Source organism: Diceros bicornis, chromosome 9 (genome assembly GCF_020826845.1).
Source record: "Diceros bicornis minor isolate mBicDic1 chromosome 9, mDicBic1.mat.cur, whole genome shotgun sequence".
Classification (NCBI taxonomy): domain Eukaryota; kingdom Metazoa; phylum Chordata; class Mammalia; order Perissodactyla; family Rhinocerotidae; genus Diceros; species Diceros bicornis.
In genome coordinates, this window is record NC_080748.1 from 17,985,160 (window position 1) to 18,008,348 (window position 23,189).

The 23,189-nt window shown below is 35.4% G+C and overlaps 1 protein-coding gene across 6 annotated transcripts in view; it reads left to right on the forward strand.

Annotated features, from left to right (window-relative positions):
- NBEA (neurobeachin) overlaps positions 1 to 23,189 on the forward strand; it is a 696,720-nt gene that overhangs the window by 482,010 nt on the left and 191,521 nt on the right. For all 6 annotated transcript variants that reach the window (XM_058547999.1, XM_058548001.1, XM_058548000.1 and 3 more), the window contains 2 exons: positions 2,195 to 2,338; positions 21,260 to 21,396. In XM_058547999.1, the coding sequence (XP_058403982.1) occupies positions 2,195 to 2,338; positions 21,260 to 21,396 (281 nt within the window). The remainder of the gene's footprint in view (positions 1 to 2,194; positions 2,339 to 21,259; positions 21,397 to 23,189) is intronic.

The window sequence follows — 23,189 nt, forward strand, 5'->3', positions numbered from 1 at the left end:
GGTGTGACTAAGGAAGCTATTGAAGCCATCTAGACCAAAACGATGATGGCCTGAGCCAGGGCAGTGGCAGTCACCTTACAGTCATTTACTGGATAAATCCTAGGTTTGTGGCTTAAGTAAGTGGGTTGATCAACATAGAAAGAGGTAGAGGAGCAAGAGATGATCTGTTGAGTTAGGGAAATATGGAATTAGGATATCCATTTAAAGATGTCTGGTAGAAATATGGCTATAAAGAGCTCAAGAGAGACTTCTTGGTTATTAATCATTGGATTTGCCTCTTTTGTCAGATGATGCAAGCTCTGAGTTTCTCAAATTAAGTTACTACCCAAGAAGAAAACAAGTTATAAAGATAGCTACCCCCAGAAGATTACTGTTGTGCTGGCTTTACATTATCAAGAAACCAAATAAAATTAAGATAAGGTTGTGGAGCATTCGGTAACCAATACTCAATCTTTTATTCCAGAAATAAGAATCATCTATGGGCCAGTGAAAGAAGAATACACATATAACCCATTTAATTCCCCTCACCTCCCATGTGGCATTGATTCTTAGTAATACTATTTGTCTCTGAAGTATTTATCAAAATATATACTTAACAATCTATCACTTTATACCGTTAAGCTATATTTAACCATGCTCTCTAAATGCTATTATCCAGTAAGAGGTAGGATGACAGACTGTACCTCTCAGCCAATGACACTCTACACTGCCATTGTGACGTGATTCTGTTCCTCACCATGTGTTTTTTACTCCTCTATGAGCTACCTTTTGCCAATTTGTTAATGTTTTAGCAAACAGAATTGGCTCTGAGTCACTGACAAAGAACTGCAAGCTGCAAAGAAAGAGGCTAACACTGTTTTACGGTGCAAGTTTTACGGTAGCTAGATGCACTTCCAAGGAAATGGTTGAGCAAATATCAACAGACAGTAGTGGTCTGTTGAAAGCCCTATATTGAGCTTAGGAGAATTGACCAAAAGTATTATTATTTGTTAACTAGAGAGCATTTTGGCCAAAGGCATGACAAGATTTGGAGAGTAATTGCATGTGTACGCAATACCATAACATCCCCTAGAACTGTGATACAACACCACCATATAGGAGTGATTTCTTAGGCTCCCATTTTCAGGAATATATCCACTACACCAAAAGAGATGTGAAAGTATTTTCCTAGTTAATGCTGCTCCTTGAAGCCTATATCCTAATACAACAGCTAGAACACAATAAATTACAACATTTTCTCCCAGGTTGAATTCCAACTTTAAGTGATATGAAATAAAGATATTTCTTAGCTGTATTTCATATATATAATATGTTTCATATTATATATATAATTTTCTTTCAGTTCAGATAATTTTAGATTCATTGTCACCTGTCAAAGTAGGTGTTTGAATGTAAATATTTAAATATTTGTTAAGCAGTCAATTTCATGAGGGATTCAAATGCATTGTAATTTCTAAGCTTTACATTGACTGACATGTTAATGCTAGGTTAGCTTTTGCTATATTTCAATTTTTCTGACTTTTTTTTTTGTGTTTGCATTTTAGCCTTTTGTACTATTTTATGTAACAAAATAAGGATGTCACTTTAGAAAGCTATTATTTATTTCATTAATTGCTAAGGAAATACCTATTGTGAAGTATATTATATGTCTACATCGTTCCTAAGTCCACCTTTCTGTAGCTTCTCCATTACAACCGTTTCTGCCTTCAGATATGAATGCTTTCTTGTTTTCATCATACTTATCTCTTCTTTCAAAAACAATCTGATCAATTAATTATCTAATTCACACAAAAGTATAATTGTGTAAAATTGTATAATTTTATAGATCAGAAAACCAAGATTTTTGGTGAAGTGCAGATTTGTTGTAGAAAGTGCAGGATCTCAGAGTCCCAAGATGTGAATTGTAGAGTCCTTTCTCTATCACCAGCCAACTCCTAGGCCCCTCAACAAGACATGTAGCTTTCTCAACCTATTTCTTCATCCGTGAAATAAGGGTAGGTGATTAGAGTCCCTGCCTTTCTCTCGGAGTTATTTAGAATACCAAACAAGATAAAGAAGGTAAAAATGTTCTCTAATTGTAAAGTAGTAGGTAAATGCAGCATATAATGGTAGGAAACTACTAGATTATTTCTAATACTCACTGAAAGCAAAACAATCACAATCACCTAAATTATTATGTTTTGGTTGTGATTAGGCACTGAAGAAGATGTAGTGAAGTCAAAGAAAACATTCCGAAGTCAAGCCATAGTGAATCAGAATGCAGAGGCGGAACTTATGCTAGAAGGAGATGACGATGCAGTCAGTCTGCTACAGGAGAAAGAAATCGACAATCTTGCAGGTAAATTTTTAAATATTTTTCTTCTATTTGTTGTAAGTAACAAATGCACATATAGTGACTAAATTTAAAATCTGTCTCCTGGTGAATAGTGTGTCCCAGTGGTTGGAAAGATGCTCAATCATGTAAACATTAATAATTTACTTTATCTCATTTCTAGTATTGAAGAGAGGATATACATTTCTAGTAATGGAGAGGAAAATACATATCAAACAAATATATATTTTACTAACAATAAATGAATAGCATCTACTTTCTATGAATAAAGAGTAACTTTTCAATATAGGAGACATAATGTATAGCATAAATTGTTTCCATCTAACTGCATAAATAATTGGGAGGGGGGAACAGAATGATAGACTCATTGATTTACATATGACTCTGACATGCTAAGAGCTATGAAGAATAGCCACTTCAGCCAGGTGACCATCAAATTTGCCATTTCCTCCCTGCTATCACTCTTTGGAATGTCCCTCCTCATTCCTGGTTTTTTCTCAGTCCCCAGACTGCTAATCCCTACCACTAGCAGACATTTTTTCACCCACCCACCCTCAGTTTTCACCTTGTCCTGGTGCTGGTCTAAGGTCAATTCAGAGCAGCGTCTGTGATGACCAGATGAAAAATGGATATCTTAGAGTGTTGGCCCATAACCATTTTGGGGTTTTAAACCACTTTTGAGAATCTGATGAAAGCAGATTGCTTCGTGAAGGTGCACATACAATTTTGTACACAATTTCAGAGGATTCAGTAACCCCTGGAAACCGGTCCATGGAATCATATCCTAGATCTCAGGTTAAAAATTCCTGCTGTAGGGTCTCAAAAAGCGGCTGAGTCTTACATCAATTCTGTATTTTCAGCCAGTACAACATTGGGGTGGCAGATGGCAACAGAGAAGTGGCCTTAAATTCATCTTTCTCTTTACAAAATAGCACTCCTGTTTCCAGAAGTGTGCTGAAAATTATCTGGCATGCTTTGTGAAAGCCTCCAACGATATTTCTACCAGTTAGCGATTTCTCTTTTTACCAAAGAGAAGATGTTATTGTTAATTGTAAACTGGAGATGGCACATTATTCTCCCTCTTCTAGAAGATGTTTAGTAAGGTTATGCTACCATCAATTCTTGGATATGCCTATGTTGTTAACATTTCTGTATCATGAAAACTATTTTTCCTATTTAAAACTAATCTCAAGTCTATGAACAAATGTTTGCCTCTAATTCCTGAGTAAATGTTCAAGATTTGGTTTTGTTGTTTTTGTGTTTTGTTTTAATAGTTCAGAGATCTTATCTGAGGTCATTTGGAAAGTTAAGCAAACTTTAAGTTTGCTTAAGCAAACTTAAAAAAAGTTAGGCAAAGAAATAATGAAGTCCATTATTTCTTTTTGCCCACAGATTTGTTTTCTCTTTTCCTGGTCTTATTCTTAATCCTAAAGAACTAGAGAAAATTCAAAAGCATGATTCCTGACCTTTTTAGATAATATGTTGTCTTTTCTTATTCACATATGCTAACAGATATGTTCAGTAATTATACAGTTTAGTTTAGAGTCTCTGGTCCTTAGAACCCACTAAAGGTAATTAATTAGTTGATATAAATTTGGCTAGTACCTTGAAGTTTATATAATAAGACCTGCCCACTGATATCAGAGGCAAGATCCAATAAAGACTAATAAACGCTTTATATTTCTCTCCTTTAATGGTAGCTAGAGTAGTGTTAATACTAATTTATACTTATAAATAAAATTCCCAAAATAATAGTAAGTTAAAATACCTAAGGAACAATGAAAGTATGCTTGAAATAAATTATTTGAAAGTCGAATTGTGTGGCTCTTGACCAATTCAGTCTATCAAGACTCCTTTAACTTCTTTTAAACAGAATTTTCTTTGAGCAGATCTGTTCCCATCTATATCCACCTGGTCCTAACTCATACTCTTTTTGCAGAATCCTTGTGTCTGAAACGTTTTATAGACTGTCTTAAAATATGGTGTCTACTTAGTCTATAGTGTTCATTTTTAAAACAGCAGCTCACAAATGTGACCTTGAACTTTGAATGCAGTAGAGAAGAAGTAGGGGTGGATGTTCTGTGAAGGGAGAAGTAGTGGTCACAGGGGAAGGCTGCGTAACATATAGGTATGCATAGATCCATTTGTAAATGCTGATGCCATTTTATTAATCTAGACTAGCATGATAGTGACAATATCACATAAAAATCATTTTTAAAAGTTAATTACACACCAGTATTCTTAGGTTTTAAAAAATCAGCTGTTAATAAAGTTTCAGACTACATAAATAAATAACTCCTTTGTTGTGCTAATAAATTCTTATCCAGATAATTATCTGTCTCAGAAATTAAAATTTGTTAAATAAAAATGTCTATCTTATTATAACTTATTATTCTAAATAGCCAGATAGTGCTAAACTGCCTAAAGAAAACTTCACTACCACAGATCTAAGTCCAAATTAAAATCAAGGAGATCCTAAAATCTGTGTACAAAATTAATATAGTCTGATGTTTGGTGTCTGGAAATATTATGTAGAATAACAAATGCTTATTTTCCATCTCTGAGATGAAAATTACAGGTTTATTCCCTCATGATTGAACTTAGTGATATGGCTTTCATATTATTAATATAAGAAATATACCTTCAAAAATATAAAAGTATTACAGTTCTTAGATTTTAGGTTTTATATGAATGAATACATTTTTATAATAATAATGGTAAACCTAAACCTGCCAATTAGCATAATTCATTTTCCTGTTCTTACAAAACCCTGTTTTGCTAACATGCACACAGATGAGAAGATCATGCATTATAATTTGTCAGTATGCAGTATTACTTAATAGGTTAAATTCAAGAGAGAAAAATAGGCTAATTCGAATAGAAAACTAAGGGAAAGTACTAATGTAGTTAAGATTGATTCTGTTTTTTTGTTTAAAAGGTAGGGTCAGTTTCTGTTTATAAAAAGAAAAAAAAGAGGAAGAAGAATAGCCAGCATGTCTTACTAGGAGCCAGGCGGTGTTCAAAGGGCTTTCTGTGCAATAACCTATTTAATATTCACAACAACCCTGTGAAGTGGATACTATTATTACTCTGATTTTGCAAATGAGGATATAGAGGCCAAGAGAGATTAAGTAGCTTCTGTAAGGTTAAGAAGTACATAAAATAATATATTTTCTTAAAAATACATAGTATATGGTTTGAACTAAAATACACCAAATAGTGTATTTAAATATATATGCGTATATACTTAAAGACTCTTCTAAAATGATGTAAAAACAAGGTCCTCAGTTTATCACTCATTTTTTACACTAGCTCCATTATACTATACTTAGAAGTCTATATATATGGATAATAATTAATTTTAGTTATATATATGTGTTCCCCAAAATCATTCTGGTAAATTTAAAAAAACTGATAGAGTATTTTTAGCGCAATTTTGTTTAAATATTGACTCTTTCTCATGTTTTCTCCATTTTCTTTGGAGTTTTCTGGTTTTAATAAAAATAAAATGTTCCACAAAGTTCTACAGCTTTAAATGTCACACAGTTTTCTGTTTCACTTTTAGTTCCCTTTCTTCCCAAGCTGTTCATCTCAAGAGGCAAGTTAAATGTGTGTGATTATTAATTACTCAATTTATTATGTATTGTAGCAAATGGCTTATATGATTATAATATGGAAGTATGCCAATTAAGTAATCATTATATTAATAACACCTAACTTAATTTATTTTAATTGTTTTTAAAAGTTTGTAGTGATTCACCAAAGTGAATTAGCATCTAAGATTCCATACGTAACTAAAAATTTCAATTTACTAATTATACTGTTACTTAAAACATTGAAATTAATGGGTATAATTCAACTGATTTTAATCGAAAATCTCAATCATTTATTTTAATTTGAAACTTAGCTTGGCAAGTTATTTCTTCAAATAATTATTACATAACTAAAATTTAAAATTCACTCAAATTTATGTGAATTGGGAAGTGAATGATTTAATTCAACTGATAGAATTGTATCCCACTAATGAAATGTATTTCATTTCTTTTAGAGTAGTAGTTCTGTCACATATGCTGAGTGACAATAGAAATATTTTGTATAATAGAATTGGAATTCATGCAGATTCCTTTATTGTTACTTCCAAATATTAGTAATTTTGCTAATTTAGGGAATTCTGAGTTAATAATGATGGTGATGGTCCTAAAGCTTTATCAGTTCTGTAAATTGTAATAACAAAATTTGCTTTGTTTATATATATGTAAGCTGTTATTACCAACAATCCACACATCTGTTTAACGTCAAATAACTTTAAAGATTTTCCACAGGCCTACACCAATGTCCAAAGTTCTTTCTTTACCTGAAATATCCTTCCTTTCCACATCTCTATTCTATGTCTTCCCTTATCTCTTATCAAAATCTCTACCCATTTTTTAGACCTATTTAAATCACTCACTGGTCAATCGTGTCACTCCCATAACATTTTTTTTGGTAACAACTTTATTCACGTATAATTCACATACCATACAATTGACTCCTTTAAAGTGCACAATTGAATGATTTTTAGTATATTCAGAGTTATGAAACTGTCACCACAACTTTGGAACATTTCATCACTCCAAAAAGAAACCTCATACTCTTTGGCTGTTCCTCCCAATTTTCCCATCCTCCTTCCCCAGCCGTAGAGGACCACTAATCTACTTTCTGTCTCCATAGGTTTCTTATTCCAGACATTTCATATAAATGGAATTACATAATATGTAGTCTGTTGTGACCAGCTTCTTTTACTTATCATAATGTTTTCAAGGTTCATCCATGTTGTAGCATATACGTCCTTTTTATGAAGAATAATACTCCATTGCATGGATATACCACATTTCATTTATCCGTTCATTAGTTGATGGACATTTGGTTTGTTTCCATCTTTTGGCTATTACGATTATGCTGCTATGAACATTAACATACAATATTTTATGTGAACATATGTTTTTATTTCTCTTGTGTGGAATTGCTGGGTTAAATAATAACTCTATGTTTAACTTTTTGAGGAACTGCTAGACTCTTTTTCAAAGTGGCTGCATCATTTTACATTCCCATCCAGTGTGTGAGGGTTCTATTTCTCCACATCCTTCCGAACGCTAGTTATTATCTGTCTTTATTATTATAGCCACTCCATAAAATTTTGATTATATCATTCTTAAGACACTTATAACATAAAGCCTTGTATTGTAGATGTTTTTCTGTATGTTTTCTCTCTCCTTTTAAACTGTAAATTCCTGAAGGTTAGAGATGCTCTCCCATGCACCTTTGAACCATGAAGAAATCCTCTAACACAAATACTTGCCTTTAAAATGTTCCCATTGAAAAAATTCATGTAGGTAAAGTAAACTAGAGAGCTGAGATAATTATCTAGTTAATTTATACACAAAACAAAACTTATTTTGAGCTATTTAAATTAAGTATTTGGGGGCCTGAATTATCAGATCATCTGCTCATAGTAATTGAATCATTCAAATAATTACTCAACTCATCATTTGACTTCTCCAGGGTAAGAACACCTAAAGTAAAGCTAATCTTTGTTCCATCCCAACTTCTGCTAATTATGTCATTTTAACTAAATGTCTCTTAATGTTCCCATTTTTAAAGTCAAGATACCACTGTGACTCTTAATCAAAAACATATTTTCTCTATCACACAGAAAAGATGTTCTATAACCAATGGATTATAATGTTATTTTGAATGTTTTAAAAAGAGTAATTAGTATAGGGAACTAGCAACATGGAAAAGACGTATTAGAATGTAAGAGTTGGATTTTTTTATGTGGGCTTTTCAAAGTAGTAGATTTATAATCCTTTGCGCGCGCACACACACACACACCCTTACCAAAGTCAAGAATCTGAAACTCAGAAAAAATGCATTATGTGAATTTAAGAATGAGAAAAATATAGAAATAAGGAGCAGGTCTACTTAAGAAACAGAATGTAGTCAATAGGAGGTTCTCCTAAGTGACAGTCACCTTCCTTGCATGACTCACCTTTAATGCCCCAGGTGTACTTTCACTGATGTTTAGAGAGCAATACCTTTTCAGACTGTTTTCCTTATTGTTAACTGGTCACATTGTTTCCATTCCCTATCGTCTTTGTTCTACTAATTCAAAGTGAAAGCAGATATCAAATGATGGGAGAGGTGGGGAGTTATTGCTTAGAGATGTTTTTAAGGTTGACCATTCCTACCTTCTTAAATATCTATTTGACTGCATTCACACACTCATTTGCTTACTTATTAACATCTATTGAATGCTTAGTATATACAACTCTGGGACTCAGAGACTGATAGAAAAAAAAAGTCATCCAGAGAATTAGCCCTGCTACCACTCCCTCTCAGTAACTCAGATAACTGGGAAGATACGGCATAGACTATGTCTGCCCTAATATATGAAAGTAGACAAATACGATGATCAAATAGATAATTTAGGTCTTCAAATGTTCTAACTTGGAATGTCCAGATACCGGAGGCAAAGTTGTATATATATGTAAATTGAATGTTACCTAAAAGCTGAGTTAAGAAGGGAGGATAAAGCAAAATACAGAGTATATAAGAAGAAGGAAGAACTCAAGATTCTAGAAAAATATAATAAAACTAAAGGAACAACAGAATTCTAAAAGCTCAGAGATTTTCAAAAAAATATATTATTTAAAAAAGAAAAAAAGAGTATGGGCCAAAAGCACAGAAAAATGTTATTATAGTTGTTTAATGGAATAAGAGAATAAGCACTATAGGAGAAAACAAGTCAGTGTTACATAGATACAGATAAACTCTGACTCAGACCATGTCTGCTTAAGTGTAACTACCCTATGCAATACAATTCTGATACGGTTAATGAACATTCTTTCCCTGACAAAACTAGTATTTTTTTAAAAGATTTTTTCATATTTATTTTTATGTAGTTTTAGTTACAGAGTCTAACTAGAATTGAATCGATTTGATATTTGTATTTAGGGAAAAAATGTCTTTAAACCTTCTGGATTCTCTAAAATGCGTTTTGCTCAGGATTTTCCCCTTAATTTTTAAACCCATGTGTATTTCAAGGGAAATTTAATCCATATGTCCCTGACTCACTCACACTTAACTCATCAAAATGTTGTTTAGTAAAAGCCATTTGATGTTGAAAAAGCCTTATGAGTCTTTATAAGTCTTTTTTCTCTCTCTTTGAATTAGGAAGTTGCTTTGCAAGTCATAAATAGTATACCCAAAGGGTTCACATTCAGCTTCAAACACAGAATTCACAAAGCTCTTAGAGACAACATTACCACATGCCCATTTCTTACAGAAGCTAAAATATTTAAATTTCCTACTTAACTTTTTGATTTGGCTAAAAAGTTGTAAAAATACCTAAAAGCTTCACCTTGAATGTCTAGCCTTCTTAGCCTCTCTTCATTATTTTTACAATGTCTAAAAGGCCTTTTTAGAGTCTGCAAATATCTTACTATATCCATATTTCTGTATTTCCAAAAATGTATGTCCCCTTCAACCGTGGATTCTGTAGTCTATAAAAACACTTTTATGGTATTCTTAATTGTAACAATATTCGTGCAAACCAAACTTTGTAAATTTAAAATATAATAAAAGGCCATAATTCAACTATATTTATTAGACATCAACCACGATTCAAATCATATATAACTTTCTTACATCTTTTTTTATTTTAAGAATAAGCCATCCTTTGTTATGCTGCAAGTGTTTCACAAACCACAATCATGAGGTCTGTTCTTTCTAATACAGTGTTCTAGTTGAAACGCATTTTTATTTTTTACTTTTTTCTCTATACAGAGAATTTCCCATGAAGTAATTCCTCCACAGATTATAGTTATACTTACCACCAACCTGAAAAATACAGGTGATAAACAACTCAACTAACTTATCAATAGACCATATTTCTCCTGTATGTAGGGACTAAACTTTCATATGCCGTTTTTTACAAAGTGTATGAATGAGGATATTAATCATCTACTAGAAATATATGGGTCATCTTGTTTATCACACATGCAGAAAAAAAAAAGTGTGAGATAACAAAACTGGTTTCCTATGCCAAACTGTGGATGTTAGCAACTTGGAGAAGAGGAAGAGACGAGGTATCCATCACTGTATCACTGCCACACCGACAGGTGCTCCGGTGCTCTCTCTGAAAGACTGGGGCACTAATACAAACGTGAATTTGTTTCACGTAATTTTTATGTGAAAAACTGATTTTGCCACTACATTTAGAGCAGTGCTATACAAAAGGACAGTTAAGTCTTTCGGTGTACTGAAAATATTTTATTTATTTAATTATTTTATTCCCATGGCTTGGTGCTACAGAGCCAGAGCCTGCAGAAGGTACTAAAACATAAACAGCACTAAGGACAAGTATTTACATGGCAATCAATTTATAAGTAGTTATTGCAGTAGAATCTGCTCCATCAGGTCAAATCATCAATCCAATAAATAGAAGTCTAGAACTTTTTATCAGCAAAAAGAAGAGAAAGTCAGGCTGAGTTTGCTATCTAAATATTGTTAAATATGTTTTTCCAGATAAAATGTTTAGGCAGTTTTTTTGATCAGAAGATGACTGATTGCAATGTTTTATGTTTTTTTAATTCAAAAGTTCTGCTGAATTTTTCCTTCATTTTAAGTCACTAACAGATAAACAGCTGAGTATAGTTGCAGTGCTATTCCTGTTCAGTTTGTGTATAAAACAGGAATGTTAAGAATCAGGTATCACAGAAAACTTTCTGAAAAAATAAATCTTAGATCTAAGATTGGGCTGTGAGGATGAGTCTCCATTCACCAGCCAGTTTTCTAGGGGAAAAAAATGAGCTAGATAAGTAGTAAAGAAGTACGTGTGGATGGGCAAATGAAGCTGGGAGATATACTTTACATTTGTTGAAAGAAAATAATACTACAGGCTAATAGCTTTACAACTTTATGAACTGGGTATTAGTCATCATTTTAAGATGTGGAAACTAAGGTTCAGACATTAGAGTATTTCTTCATGATCGCCTAACAAGCAAAGAGATGAGCCAAGATTTCAACCCACTTTTCTTTGTCTCTGTGAAAGCCTTTGTTCATTTCACTACATCAGTGTTTTTCTAAATTCCAAGTTGCAACCCATTGGTGGGTTAGCAAATGAATTACATGGGTTATTACCAGCATTATTTTAAAAGAAATAAAAGAAAAAAGAATAGATTTCAATAGAAATTGTCAAAATTCATCACACATAGTAAAGATAAGAGCTGAAAGGACCAGTTGGGTCCTTATGTGGTGTCTAAGCAAAATAAATATATATATGTTGAATACCTACTATATGCAAGACATTATGATGAGTGCTTGGAGTAAAAAGAAACATATGATTAAATTTCCAGCTTTCAAGGAGGTTATAGTCTAGAGGGAGAACAGATTGGAAAAAAAAAAAAAAAAAAGAGGGCCAGCTGTGGTGGCCTAGTGGTTAAGTTCAGCGTGCTCCACTTCAGCAGTCCAGGTTCGGCTCCCAGGCACCACTCATCTATCAGTGGCCATGCTGTGGTGGTGGCTCACATACAAAAAGAGGAAGATTGGTGGCACATGTTAGCTCAGGGTGAAACTTCCTCAGCAAAAAAAAAAGGAAAGAAAGAAAGGAAAAACCCACATGTACAAAAGAAACCATGATAACACAAAATAGGACCTTTGACCCCCATGTGGATTCTGGAAAGCCTTCCTAGAATAGATGTTTCCTATCTTGAGTCTGGAAGCGTAAGTAAAAGATTTAGAAAGATTTAAAGAGTTGTTACAGACAGTGGAAAATATCATATGCTCAAACATCACCTTCATTGTGAAACCACAGTAGTTCTAAATTATTCAGGTAAAAATTAAGGGGCAAGGAGTCTCTGAAGTTGAGACTGACAAGCTCACTGGGGAAGCCATATGTGCCATGAGGAACCTGGATTTTATCCTGAAGGCTACAGTGAGACAAAAAAGGATTTTAAGCATGACAATGATGAGATCTGATTTATATTTTTTCAAAAAGTCAGTGAGGCCACTATGTAGATTATGATTTTAGGATGCTCAGATTTGAGGTGAGAGGCTATTGTTGTCCAAACCAGAGGTGATGAGAGCCTAAATAAACTGGTGGTGGCAGGAGAGAGAAGGGGACAGCTTCAAAAAAGAAGCTTAGAAGTTAATATGTGAGGGACTGTGATAACTGACTTGTTGTGAGGAGTAAGAATGAGGAACCTCTGACCCGGAAAAAGAAGTGATATAGAAAATAGTAAATGTGGTTGGGAATGTGAAGATGGAGGGTTTTAGAGGAGAGAGGAATAAGGATGATTGGTTTAGCTTAGTTTTTGCATATCCAAAATTTTCAAATGGTTATAAAGGTTTGAAATTTTATAGCCAAGTTGGGCATGGAATTCAAAATTAAAACCACTAGAATCACCCAAGGAAAGTGAGACTATATCAGGGAGAAGGCAGTTGGCCAAAGTCAGATCCCCTGTGGAACAACAAGGTTTAAATGGCAGCCGATGAAGAAGAGCTCATCAAGGATACTAAGAAGGAAGTCAAGCAGTAAAAGAACAAGAGAGTGTAGTATGCTCTAGAAGTCAAGGAACCCTAGTTCAGCATTTTTCAAACTGATATTCCTTGGAACACAGGCATTTTGAAATATGTTAATGAAGAAAAAAAAAGGATAATTAAATGTGTTTGGAAAATTCTGGGTTTAAAAGATAAAATGTTACACAGGTTTTTTTTTCAGTTGATAATAGTCTTCTCCAAGCCTTTAACACATTAATTAATATGTACTTCCCTAACACCTTGGCCTAAGTAGAGGATGAGGGTGAAGCCAAAAGGAGTGAATAGGAGTGAAGAACTAAGAGGTAGAAACTCATGGCTGGAAGGTTAACAAAGGAGGGGAGAGACAAAGATAAGGGAGCAGTTAGAGTGGGCAGGGGAGGGTAGGAACAAATCCCAGGTAGAGAGAGTAGCTGGCTTGAACAGGATGAAAGATATATTTTCTGAAACTAGAGAAAAAGAGATAACAGTAAGTGCAGAGGCAGAAAAATCTTTAGATAGAGGAAGATATCAAGATAAATGACAAAATTCTTCTCCAAAATATGAATACTTCATTTATTATACAATGAGGATGAACAAATGTTCTTGTGTGAATTTTTCTAGGAAGAGGCCATATATTTAACCATCTACTCAAAGAGACGTGTGACCCCAAAGAAGGATAAACACCACTGCTCTCCACTGTAATACCTGAGCTTTAATCTTTGATTCCTTAACCTAAAAGGTCTGACATTCAAGGCTATGTGTATTTTTTCAGTTTCATCTGACACTGCTCCACTTGACACATCCTAATCACTGGCCAGCCTTATTTACTCCTATTCATCTACAGCGTCGGTGTATTTGTTCAGTCTTTTCCCCTGCTTACAGTGCTCTTCTACCTCGTATCCACTTGTCCAAATCCTACCTATCCATTACAGCTCATTTCAAATGCCACTGCCTCATCCTGTCCCAGCTACACGCCCCCACTCAGAAAAAGGCTGGAAATCATCGCAGTTCTGTGAATGTCTATAGAATTTATTTTCTTTCCCTCTCTTGTTGGGAGGCAGTATACTTAACAGTTAAATGCTCAGACTTTCAAGTCAGATAACCAGGTTTGAATCCTGTCTTCACCATTTACTAGTTGTATGACCTTCCTTAAATTATTTCCCGCTCAGTCTCATTTTCTCATCTGTAAAATGGAGATAATAGTTGTACCTATCATATAAGTTTGTTATGAGGAATAAATGAGATTAATTCATGTAAAGTGCTTTAACAATGCTCAGCTAAACCGCTTCTCCCTTATGTCGTTATTCCTGTATATTTTTTACGTTTACTATGTAGTATAAGCTCTCTGTGGGTAAAATCCATGTCTTATACCTTACCAAATTCTCTCTTAGTGCCCCAAACAGTGAATAATATTTGTTGACCACATGAATGAATGAATGCTGAATTAAATGTCTCTCTAAACATTTAATTTACAAAGAGGGAACAATTTACACACTTGGAAAAATATGGCAGTTATAAAATTATGCCGTAAATGAAAAAATAATAGTATGCATGTGATATAGCTAGAATGACCAATTACATAACTGTCATTGGATTTCAGCATATTTTAAAATGTTTTCTCTAAACTGCAGTATCTTTCATGTTTTTAAAGAAAAATTTGAAATCAATTCCAGAAAAATATAAAAGATGTAACCTGTTATTTAAAGTGGTCTTTTTACTATGACATATAAATGCAACAACGGCATATATCGTTTTCTATATTCAATTCCATAAACACAGATCACATACTGTGTGACAGGTACTGTGTTAGATGAAGAAGATAATGCCCCTGACTTCAAGTAGCTTATGCTGAATGGGAAAACAGACTTCTAAACACACATATTCAATATCCTCTAAGTGCTGCAGTAAAGATATGCACAGGAGACTATGGGAACATAAAGGCAAGGCATGTAGTCCCCCCAAGGGATGCAAAGACGTGGTCCTCCTCGTCCAGTAGATTTAAATCATCTCCTCTGGTGTATTCCGTCATCTAGTCTAGTAGAGATTTACTCTTCTCCAACATTAAATGATATCCCAGTGCCATAAAAGAGTCAATACCCTTCCAGAAAGTGAAAAATGTATTCCATATGTTGAACTAAATGTAATATAACTGGAAACACAAATCTCAGCTGGCTCACCTATTGAATCAAAAGGCAGAGCAAATTATCACAATGAACATTAAAATGATCACTGGTTTTTAGTATATTTTTATGCTAGAAAATAACAGTGATATTCTACTTAGTATATATGCTTTTTAAGTTTTTTCTTCTATAAGATCATTCATTGCGTTTGTGGAAAATGCACTAGTTTTTGTTGGTTTCTTTTTAACATAAAGAATTATCTGTTCTACAAATAAATTGAAAAACATAACTGGTAGGTTAAAGGTAGAGCCTATCAGATTGTCTCTCAGTAGTTTTTAAAATTATTTATTATAAACACATAAAATAAGATAAATCTAAATTTTAGATAATATTAGTGCAAAAATAGATGTTCTACCATGATGAACAGATATTTTGTTAAAATTCAGTCTTCAATAGCTCTTCTATAGAGGGTTCCATTCATTCTCTTTCTCTCAGAGTATGTTGAGTTTTACCAGAGATAGGTTTACTCAGATCTGAGAAGATTAATGTGCATTCTTAAGCACCTGTCTCATTTTGTACAGCAATAATCTAAGGAAACCAGTGCACTGTGGGGATGAATGGTTATTGTTAACTGCAATCTAAGGATAGATTATGTTCAAGAAGTCATCAGAGAGTATAAAGAGGCCACTTCTTGGGCACAGTGAGCTTTGTGTAAAGTTTGGGTTTACCGAGTGTTTATAAAGGATAGTTCAGTGTGTGTGTGTGTGTGTGTGTGTGTGTGTGTACGCATGGTGGGGACGGAGGGAGTAATGCTGAAAGTTAAATTCGTAACTCTTGAGGTATGTATTCTATTAGTTGTACAAGTTATATTTCTCTGATTTAAGCAAAAATATTCTGTAACTATTTTCACGTAACAGAAGTTTTTGAAAATTTCACAGGATCATTATTCTGATAATCTCTTTGGACCACTATCAGTATTCTCTGTATATAAAAAAAAAGAGTCACTGTCTAGAGATTTTGTTACTATACTTTCTTTTTCCTTGAGGCATTTCAAATGCCTGAAACCCAGGGAACTATCCTGGATAATAGGAATCTAAGATCTTCTGCAGCATTTTCCCCTAACTTTCCTCTCTCCCAGGCACATACCCAAATATCTCCATCATCTTAATACCTCAAGTTTTCCTAGGATTGCAAAACAAAGTTCCAACTTTCTCATATTCTTCAGTAGTTTATTTTAAGTTGTTTTGAGATTAAAGCATTTTATTATTTTAATTCTAAGGGGGAAACATTTTCTTTAAATTGATAGTGCCATACTTAAAAATAATATGAGTCCAAAGCAGTGATAGATATTTTAGATATATTCAATCACTCATTCTGTGAGTTATGTTCCTACAAATTTTATCACATTATAGAAATAATTGTAAAAATTTATTTCTTTATATTTCTGTCTTAAATTGCTTTTTGGAATGATATCCTTTTGCACTAAACATAAAGGATTCCACATTAGTTTTATTTCTTCTAATAATGTCAGGATTTTAAGTTTAATAATTTTAAAAATATTAGTCAATATTTATTATCCCAAAATAATGATCTTTTAATGATCCAAAAGCAAACTGAAGATGTAGTTTCAAGTAACTGAGGTTGGAGAAAATCTATATAGCTAATAAAACTTTTATTATATTAAACTAAGTTTAGAAAATATTCAAGTGATTCTAAAATATGTTGTAATTTCACATACACTAAATATAGTTTTTGCTAATTTAAAGTCATCAAATAATTGTAACAATGCCAACTTTAATTAAACTTCAGGTGTTTTTCCCTATTATATATATTCTTTGTTGTGCTTTATATTGAAATTTGTAAAGAATCTTAGCATTGTTTGAAAATTTAATTGCCATATTTGCCTTTTAATATCTAGAATGCTATTGACCCCCCCTAAAAAATAATTAATTCCTGTATCTGAGAAAAAGAAAAGCAGCCCCTGACCTCTGGAAACTGGCCTGGACCCTTACAAGGAGGCCTCGGCATTGTTGGGAGCTGGTCTGGAGCTCACAGCTAACCAGTGGGCTTCTCCTGTCCCACGTAAATAACCTCCCGGGACACCAACATCAGGCAAGGTCACAGGATGATGATGTGAGCCAAAAAACAGCTTTATAATTTTGTCTAAGCACAGACAAAAACAAGGTCACTCTGCATACCACCTAAATACCAAACATCTCCCTCTCCTGGCTATTAAGGGTGACTGCTACTTCTTTGCCAGTTACAGCTTTAGCCTAGATCTAGTCTGCCCTCTCTCTAGATGAGATTTATTAAGACACCCACTCACAGAATTATCCCTGCTTCCTGACAGGGCCCAATCCAGAGCAAAGCCTTGCTTCCTTGAATCCTTCTCAAAGTCACTTACCCAAAGCTCAGATCCTAACATAAGCTCTTTTCGACACCCTCTTACTAAGTCGCCCCGTGGTTCCCATGTCTCCCTCATTGCAATAAGCAATTAACTTTTTCACTACAGATGTGTTCCTAGTGGTCTTTGGCAAGAGGGTATTGACACATCTATGGTGCAAAAATTGTGAATATTGAACTAGTGGTCAGGTAAGAATGTAAAAAAACTTTGCAAACTGTAAAGTTCTATTAAAAAGTTGATGTATTATTATCAAAATTTCTAGGCTTGGAATTTTGTTTTCAGTACAATCATCCAAACCCACAAGTATTTTTTAACATTCTACTTTTAATATATTTGATGAATAGTCCCCTTTTCAAATATAAAACATATGTATTTTCTACTCTAGGTTTACCATCTCAATTGATTAAAGATTCTATAGCTTTAAAGAGAAGTTCATTCTTGTTTTTTTTTTTTTTTGTGAGGAGATCAGCCCTGTGCTAACATCCGCCAATCCTCCTCTTTTTTTGCTGAGAAAGACGGCCCTGGGCTAACATCCGTGCCCATCTTCCTCCACTTTATATGGGACACCGCCACAGCATGGCTTGCCAAGCAGTGCGTCGGTGCGCGCCCGGGATCCGAACCAGCGAACCCCGGGCCGCCGCAGCGGAGCGCGCGCACTTAACCGCTTGCGCCACCGGGCCGGCCCTTAGAAGTTCATTCTTTTAAAGATTCTTTCCATTATGTTGGGTGATCTTTGTTCTAGTTCATATTTTAAATTAGCATTTAAATTACTGGCAAGTAATACCCCATCCTTTTCTCAAAAATAGTAATGGATCAATATTTCTCAAACAGTATATTGACAATTCTCAAAAGTAACATTTATTTTTCCTTTAGTTAACACTTTAGATGGTGGAATTTGAGACTACTGTATGCATTAATACAAGGTGAGGAGGTTTTGTCCCATCCATTTGTTTAACTATCCTTCAGTCTCTATCACTATACTTCTATGTGTGCTGAGGACATTATTATAATTTATCCTTTTATTGCTATAGTAGTGATTGGAATGAATATATCTACATTCAGTCCCCAACTCACTACACTAAGCAAAGTTAAGAGGTTAAATTTGTATCTCGTTATCTTCTAGAACAGAATCTGCTAGATCACCATCTCTCTGGCATCCAGAGATACTGCCCTTTTTAATCTATTTTTATTTGGAAAGGAATCTAGGTTTTCAAATAACCAGATCTTCCAAATGGAGGATCTGCTGGTTTGTGATTATGCCTCGTGTAAACATTTTAATATGGGATCCCTAAAATCCAGAGGCTCCCCTAAAGGGGATTAAAACATAATCCCCTCCCTCTATTGCTGTAGTGGATTAACTCTATATTCTCTCTGCGGCCAGTTTGCTCCCGGAAGGCGGCAACAAAAAGACTCAGTGCTCCTCAAACATTCTATGGAATTGAAAGTTGTAATTGGAGATTTCCAAAGGACAAGGGTAAAAATGACACAGTATTAAGCCTGAATATTTCATGATGTGTCTTTCCTAAAGAAGGACCAGTTTGAAGTCCTTTCATAACCCTCTAGAAAATCTCAATTCAATAGAACAAGTTTGGAGTAAAATCAAAAGGAAGTGCAGTCTCCTTTCAGACACGCAGAGAAACAAGTAGAGAAAATGTGTTCCAGAATTTGGTACTTAAAATACATAATATATTTAAGTAAATCAGTGTGTATGGTTTTGATAGTGTCTTTCGTGATTTTTTTCAATTTTCTCGATTTCATTGTTTGGATATGTTAAATTACTTTTTAAGAGATAGAAGCGGTTCGCCATTTTTAGTGTTTTTGACAATTCTTCGTCTCCAAATGCCAGAAACCTTTATTAAGCCAGAAATCACTAGCTTTCTGTGTTTAAAATGACGACTTTTCTGAGGTTTTAGCAAGGCCCAAGGATATATAAGATACTTTTTCCGATGTGAATCATGTCACCTTCTTTCTGACCTCGCCCCAATCAAGAGTAAATCTGGATTTCTCCGGAACGGAAATATGAAAAGTGGCGTCCAAAGGAGCGTCCTGGTGGCTTAAGGGTTAAGGGAGCGGTTCGAACCGGCCCGAGCGCTGGGGGACTCTGAGCGGGCGCGGGAGGCAGGAGGCGCCGCCGAGCGCGCACAGACCCTCCAATAAACACAAAGGAGGGCCTGGGGAATAGAAACCCAAATCCACTTGTAATCGTACAAGAGATTCGGGCATAATTACTTGAGCAACCTAGATTAAGATTGATGAGCCTTTAAAGTGGTGCTTCAGATCGACCGCCTCGCCCTTTGGAAAGAAAAACCTTGTGGAGCCGAGATGGACCCGGACTCCGCTCGGCTCCGCGGCGGAAACTGCCCGCCGAGACCCCGGCCGGGAGTCCGCGCGCCCCGGGGCCGGGCCCCCCGCTGCGGGCTCCTCGGGGGCTGGAAAGCAGTAAAATAAAAGAGAGGGCTTTGCGTTAGTCTGACCCGGGCGGTCGCGATCGGGGTGAAGGCTGACACTGACACAGTTTGCTTCATACCCACCCCCTTAAAGAGCGACAGCAGCCGGCCGATTCCCCTCTGTTCCTCCAGCAGCAGAAAGGGCCCGGCTGTGTGCAGGACGGTCGCGAATTCGGTGTGTGCCGCTCCGTGGACACGCGAACTTCTCTCCAGTCCCCCGCACGCACGCCCGGCCTGCTCGCAGTGGCCGTGGCCGTGGCCGTGGCGGCGCGAGCTGGTCTCTTCGAGGAGCCGCCGCCGAGGGGCCGGGGCCCGAGCGGCCGCGGGGCACCTACCTTTTTACTGCCTTTCTCCTCCCGATACCGTGACTTGACTATATGCACTTGAGGAGGGTGGGGGAATGGAAGGGAATGTAATGCGCCCTTGCTACAGAAAAATGAAGACGTTATTTCTCTATTTCTCATTTCCTTGTCTGCATCTTAAGTCCGGGATAGCGAAGAATGCCTCCCCTTTGGAGGATCTTAAAGGGGCAGTTTTGTAATCCCCCTTTGAGTTGATGTTCTAATACGTGAAATTCGTAATTTTCAACATTAACTGAGATTGAGAGAATTCGAAGTAAGCACTTTAGTAGGTACATTTTCTAAAAATCTCTTTTACTGAAGCTTACTTAGTTCCTCTAGTTTCAAAAGTTGAGAAGTAGCACTTTTCGGACGCTTTTCTGAGTATCGTTTTGTTCTAGCGACTTGCAGTTTCATCACTTTTGACTGATTCTCGGTTAGAGAACCACTGCTAAGATTTTCGTTCTTTTCTACATAAGAAGTGTATGTAATGCCCTTGTATGCATATGTGTGTCTGTGGCGCGCCTTAGGACGCCGATAATAATCTTCTGCAAGATGCAAACCCGTTACCTGGTGGAATTTATACATTTAGATCCTATACCCCTTCACGTCCTCCCGCCCATCCTTGGGGAATGCTGCTGCCGAGTGGACCGGCTTTACACGATGGCTGGTCTTTGGGGGCAGTGCTGACTGCCTGGGGTCTCTCAGAGAGCTGGAGAATGGGGCGTTAGCGAGTCAGTTCTGCACTTCTAAGTTGGTTATTGGCAGCGTCTCATCAACCATGTAGGATTTCTAGGCGGAGGTTGCAAACTCGCTTGCTAAGGGTCACTTACTCGGTATCCTGACCTCTTGGGTTTTTAAAGAATTATTTATCTCTAGTCTCGTTATAAGGTAATGTGTAAACGCTAAGCAGACCGTATCTCGCATGAAAGGAGCTTGCCGCGTAATATAGGAACCATTTTTTAGTGCATCTTTAAAAATAAAACCCTGGCGTACCCTTCTGGGAGGGAGCGGGAGAGGGTCACAGGGACTCAGCCTGACTCGGTGCCCTTGTCTTTCAGGCCCAGTGGTTCTCAGCACTCCTGCCCAGCTTATCGCTCCTGTGGTGGTGGCCAAGGGGACTCTCTCCATCACTACGACAGAAATCTACTTCGAGGTAGATGAGGATGATCCTGCCTTCAAGAAGATCGACACGAAAGTGAGTTAAAATGATTCCGTGTACAGTACTGGTGGCTTTGTGGCAGGAAGTGGTTTTCAATTTTGCTTGGTTTTAAATGACAGTGGGGGAGGGGAGCACATTCCCATCTTTCTCATAGAAAATAAAATGAATGAAATAACACAAGCTCTGTTTTATGGGATTGAAGAATATATTAACGATTTTAAATCCTGTGTTACCAGAGCATGCACATTTTAACAGTCTCTCTAGGAGTGCCTTTGTGTGCACTGGGGCTGATTTGGTAGTTAAGCCAATTGCTCCCAAGTCCCTGGGGTACAGCATCTCAGGCTCTCTGGGAAGACTAGGAAGGGTCTTATGAAATTTCTTATTAAGATCACTTCTAATTTCCAGAAGGGTAGATTGCCATGTGAATTATTATTCATGGAAAGGTTATAAGGAAACTGGGTGGGAAACCATTTAGATATAAATTCATCTCCATTATTACATCCATTTTTCATCTCCAGAAATAAGAATGGGTTTTACATGTGAATTTAAGAGAAAGAGAAACTGATTCTTTGAAAAACTTTGATTTAAAATGTGTCTACATAGTATTTACTAGAGCTCAGATGTTTCAAGTTTGTATTCTGTGAATGTAATGCCAGAAAATACGTATGTGGACGATTTGAAATGCATAAATATTTATTTGTTTATTATATCTTATTGTGTAGATTTTAAAACCTGAGTATTAGGGAAGCTCTACTACACCTCTGCAATTTTCTTCTGAAATCAATTTTATTGTTAACTTTTATGTTACTGTGCGATTTGTAAACTTTTTTCTGAGGTTGAGAATTCAGGAGCATAAGTGTCAAGAGCATAATGACTCAAGCATCATTTTACAAAGATCTTCCTTTAGTGTATTTTTCAGAAGCAATTATTCTAAAATGGTCAAAGACAAATTCTCCCATAGATCCAGAACTTTATTATTTCTATTTAATTTTTATATATAAATAAAGCATTATAAAACACTATTTGTAGAGTAGCAATTGAAATTCTAAAATTTAGCCCCACCTGAATTAACTAACCACCTTAAGGCCCAGAGGTGATTAGCCCTTTCAGCACTTGTTGACAATTAAAATACTCCGAAGGATAGTCACAAGACTTCTGTGACTTCTAGCTCCAAAAGAATTGAATTTTAAAAATGAGTTTGAATGTAGTGTATTTGATTTTAAAAAATTTAAAGTTTGTCTTTATGCTTTTATCATTAGCTTGCCCTGTGAAGTAAAAAGGAATTTTGGATTTCTAATTAATTTATTTAGCTAATGGAACCTGTACTGCATAAAACCAAGTTTGACATAAAATGGTCAAAATGATCTTCATTGTATTAGCATAGTTAGTTTTCATATACAAATTTCAAAAGTTTCATTATGACTTTATTAAGTTCATTTTCTCTAAGTCTGCTTTTTAACTCAGCAATCTTTATTGTCATAATATATTTTTTCCTTATGTTATCAAAAATGCGACAGAAATACTAACCCAGAAGAGCAAGCTTTCAAGGGTAGATTTAAATTGTGTCTGTTGTAGAAAGGAATAGTCTTCCAAATAAGTGAGAAACTGAGAGTAGACCATTATCTTCTCTAGCTGTACAAAAAGAGCTTTTCTCCAATATTTTAAGGTTTTATTTTTAATGATTTCATTAGCGTATTTCTCAGAATGTTTAAAATATTCAAGCGGGTTCAATTTTCAAAACGAAGCGTTACATCTTTTGATAGAAAACCAATTTAAACTGAGACACAACTTTTATTTTACTTCATTTATTAGCTTCTAATTAAATAAAA